This window comes from Gastrolobium bilobum, unplaced genomic scaffold (genome assembly GCF_033153095.1).
Source record: "Gastrolobium bilobum isolate Gb01-03AN ecotype WA unplaced genomic scaffold, APGP_CSIRO_Gbil_v1 utg7653, whole genome shotgun sequence".
Classification (NCBI taxonomy): Eukaryota; Viridiplantae; Streptophyta; class Magnoliopsida; order Fabales; family Fabaceae; genus Gastrolobium; species Gastrolobium bilobum.
In genome coordinates, this window is record NW_026897564.1 from 39,786 (window position 1) to 41,451 (window position 1,666).

The following is a 1,666-nucleotide window of genomic DNA, read 5'->3' on the forward strand; positions in this document are numbered from 1 at the left end:
ATGGCTGAGGTGAAATCAGAGGAGTGTTGTATGGAGAATAAACAATCTATTGCTGTTTCCTGTTCCTCTGTTTCTGAAGGCAGTGGCAGTGCAATTCACAAGTCTCCAGGGATATGTAGCACAACATCAGCATCGCCTTCAAATCGGTAACATACATTTAGTTCTTTACTTTTTCATTGCAGTATTAGTCATGAATTATTCAATCGGCAAACCAATACTCCTGAGGATGATGTAGCTGTTGAAGAGTCTTTCAATGATTCACTCAAGGATGTTCAGGACATGTCCCTTAGGCTCTCAATTGATGGTGATTTGGCTGCAGCAAGTGGTGGCCTTGATATGCAAGACCAAGTGAAAAGGGTCCTAAACAAGATAAGGAAGTCAGATTCTGGTCAAAATCAGGATGGTGGAAATAAGATAAGGAAGCCAGATTCTGGTTCAAATGTTGAGAATATGCTGCTTGACAATGTAACCAACAAATACCCTCTATTGAGGAGAAGACGTAGGTTGATTGTTATAGCACTTGATATACATGACAACAATGGAGCTCCTGATAAGAAGATGATCCAGATAGTTCAAAGGATAATTAAAGTTGTTCAACTAGACCCTCAAACTGCAAGAGTTTCTGGATTTGCTTTATCAACTGCTATGCCAATGCTAGAAACAATAGAGTTCCTTGCATCATGCAAAATACCAGTAAATGAGTTTGATGCTTTAATTTGTAGTAGTGGGAGTGAAGTTTACTACCCTGGTATTCATACAGAAAAAGGAAAGCTTTTGCCTGATCCAGATTATGAGGTAGACATTGACTATCGTTGGGGTTGTGAAGGTCTCAAGAAAACCATTTGGAAACTTATGAATACTTCTGAGGGTGAAGATAATTCCAAAACAAGTTCTAGCCCCATTGAGGAAGATCCAAAATCAAGCAATGTCCATTGCATATCATACAAAATAAAGGATCTTAGTAAGGTAAATGAAATTTACTATTGTATTTGCATAACAGCAGAAGCTAAGGCACATAAAAATTGATTAAAAATGATGTTGTTCATTGTCTATTTCAGGCAAAGAAAGTTGATGACTTAAGACAGAAGCTTAGGATGAGAGGTCTACGCTATCATCCTATGTACTGCAAGGGGTCTTCTAGAATGCATGTTATTCCACTTCTTGCATCTAGAGCCCAAGCACTCAGGTAATAGTTCATACTTCATAGTAAAGACTAAAGAATAAAGGGTTTTAAAGGTAGGTAGGTGTAACTAATGTTTTAATCTATTCATAATATTCAGTAATTGAGTAGTGCTTATTATTTGCTTATATTTAGGTATCTCTTTGTCCGTTGGAGATTGAATGTTGCAAACATGTATGTCATACTTGGAGAAACTGGGGACACTGATTATGAGGAAATGATATCTGGTACTCATAAGACCATAATCATGAAGGTAGTGGTGTCTAAGGGTTCAGAAGAGATGCTTAGAGGTCCAGGAAGCTACCAAAGAAATGACATTGTTCCAAATGAGAGTCCTTTTATAGCTTGCATTAGTGAAACAACAGAAGAAAAGATTGCTAATGCTTTAAAGCAACTTTCAAAATCTGGAGGAATCTGAGGTGCTACAGTATTAAGTACCATTTTCTTTGCTCTCCCTCTCTCTCTATTTTTCAAAACAAGTATTAC

At 37.3% G+C, this 1,666-nt stretch overlaps 1 protein-coding gene across 1 annotated transcript; it reads left to right on the top strand.

Annotated features, from left to right (window-relative positions):
• LOC133308150 (probable sucrose-phosphate synthase 2) lies at positions 1–1,666 on the top strand. The gene is made up of 4 exons (XM_061508753.1): positions 1–101; positions 183–966; positions 1,059–1,186; positions 1,316–1,666. The coding sequence occupies exons 1-4, from the start codon at positions 1–3 to the stop codon at positions 1,596–1,598; spliced, it is 1,296 nt and encodes a 431-aa protein (XP_061364737.1). The 3' UTR covers positions 1,599–1,666.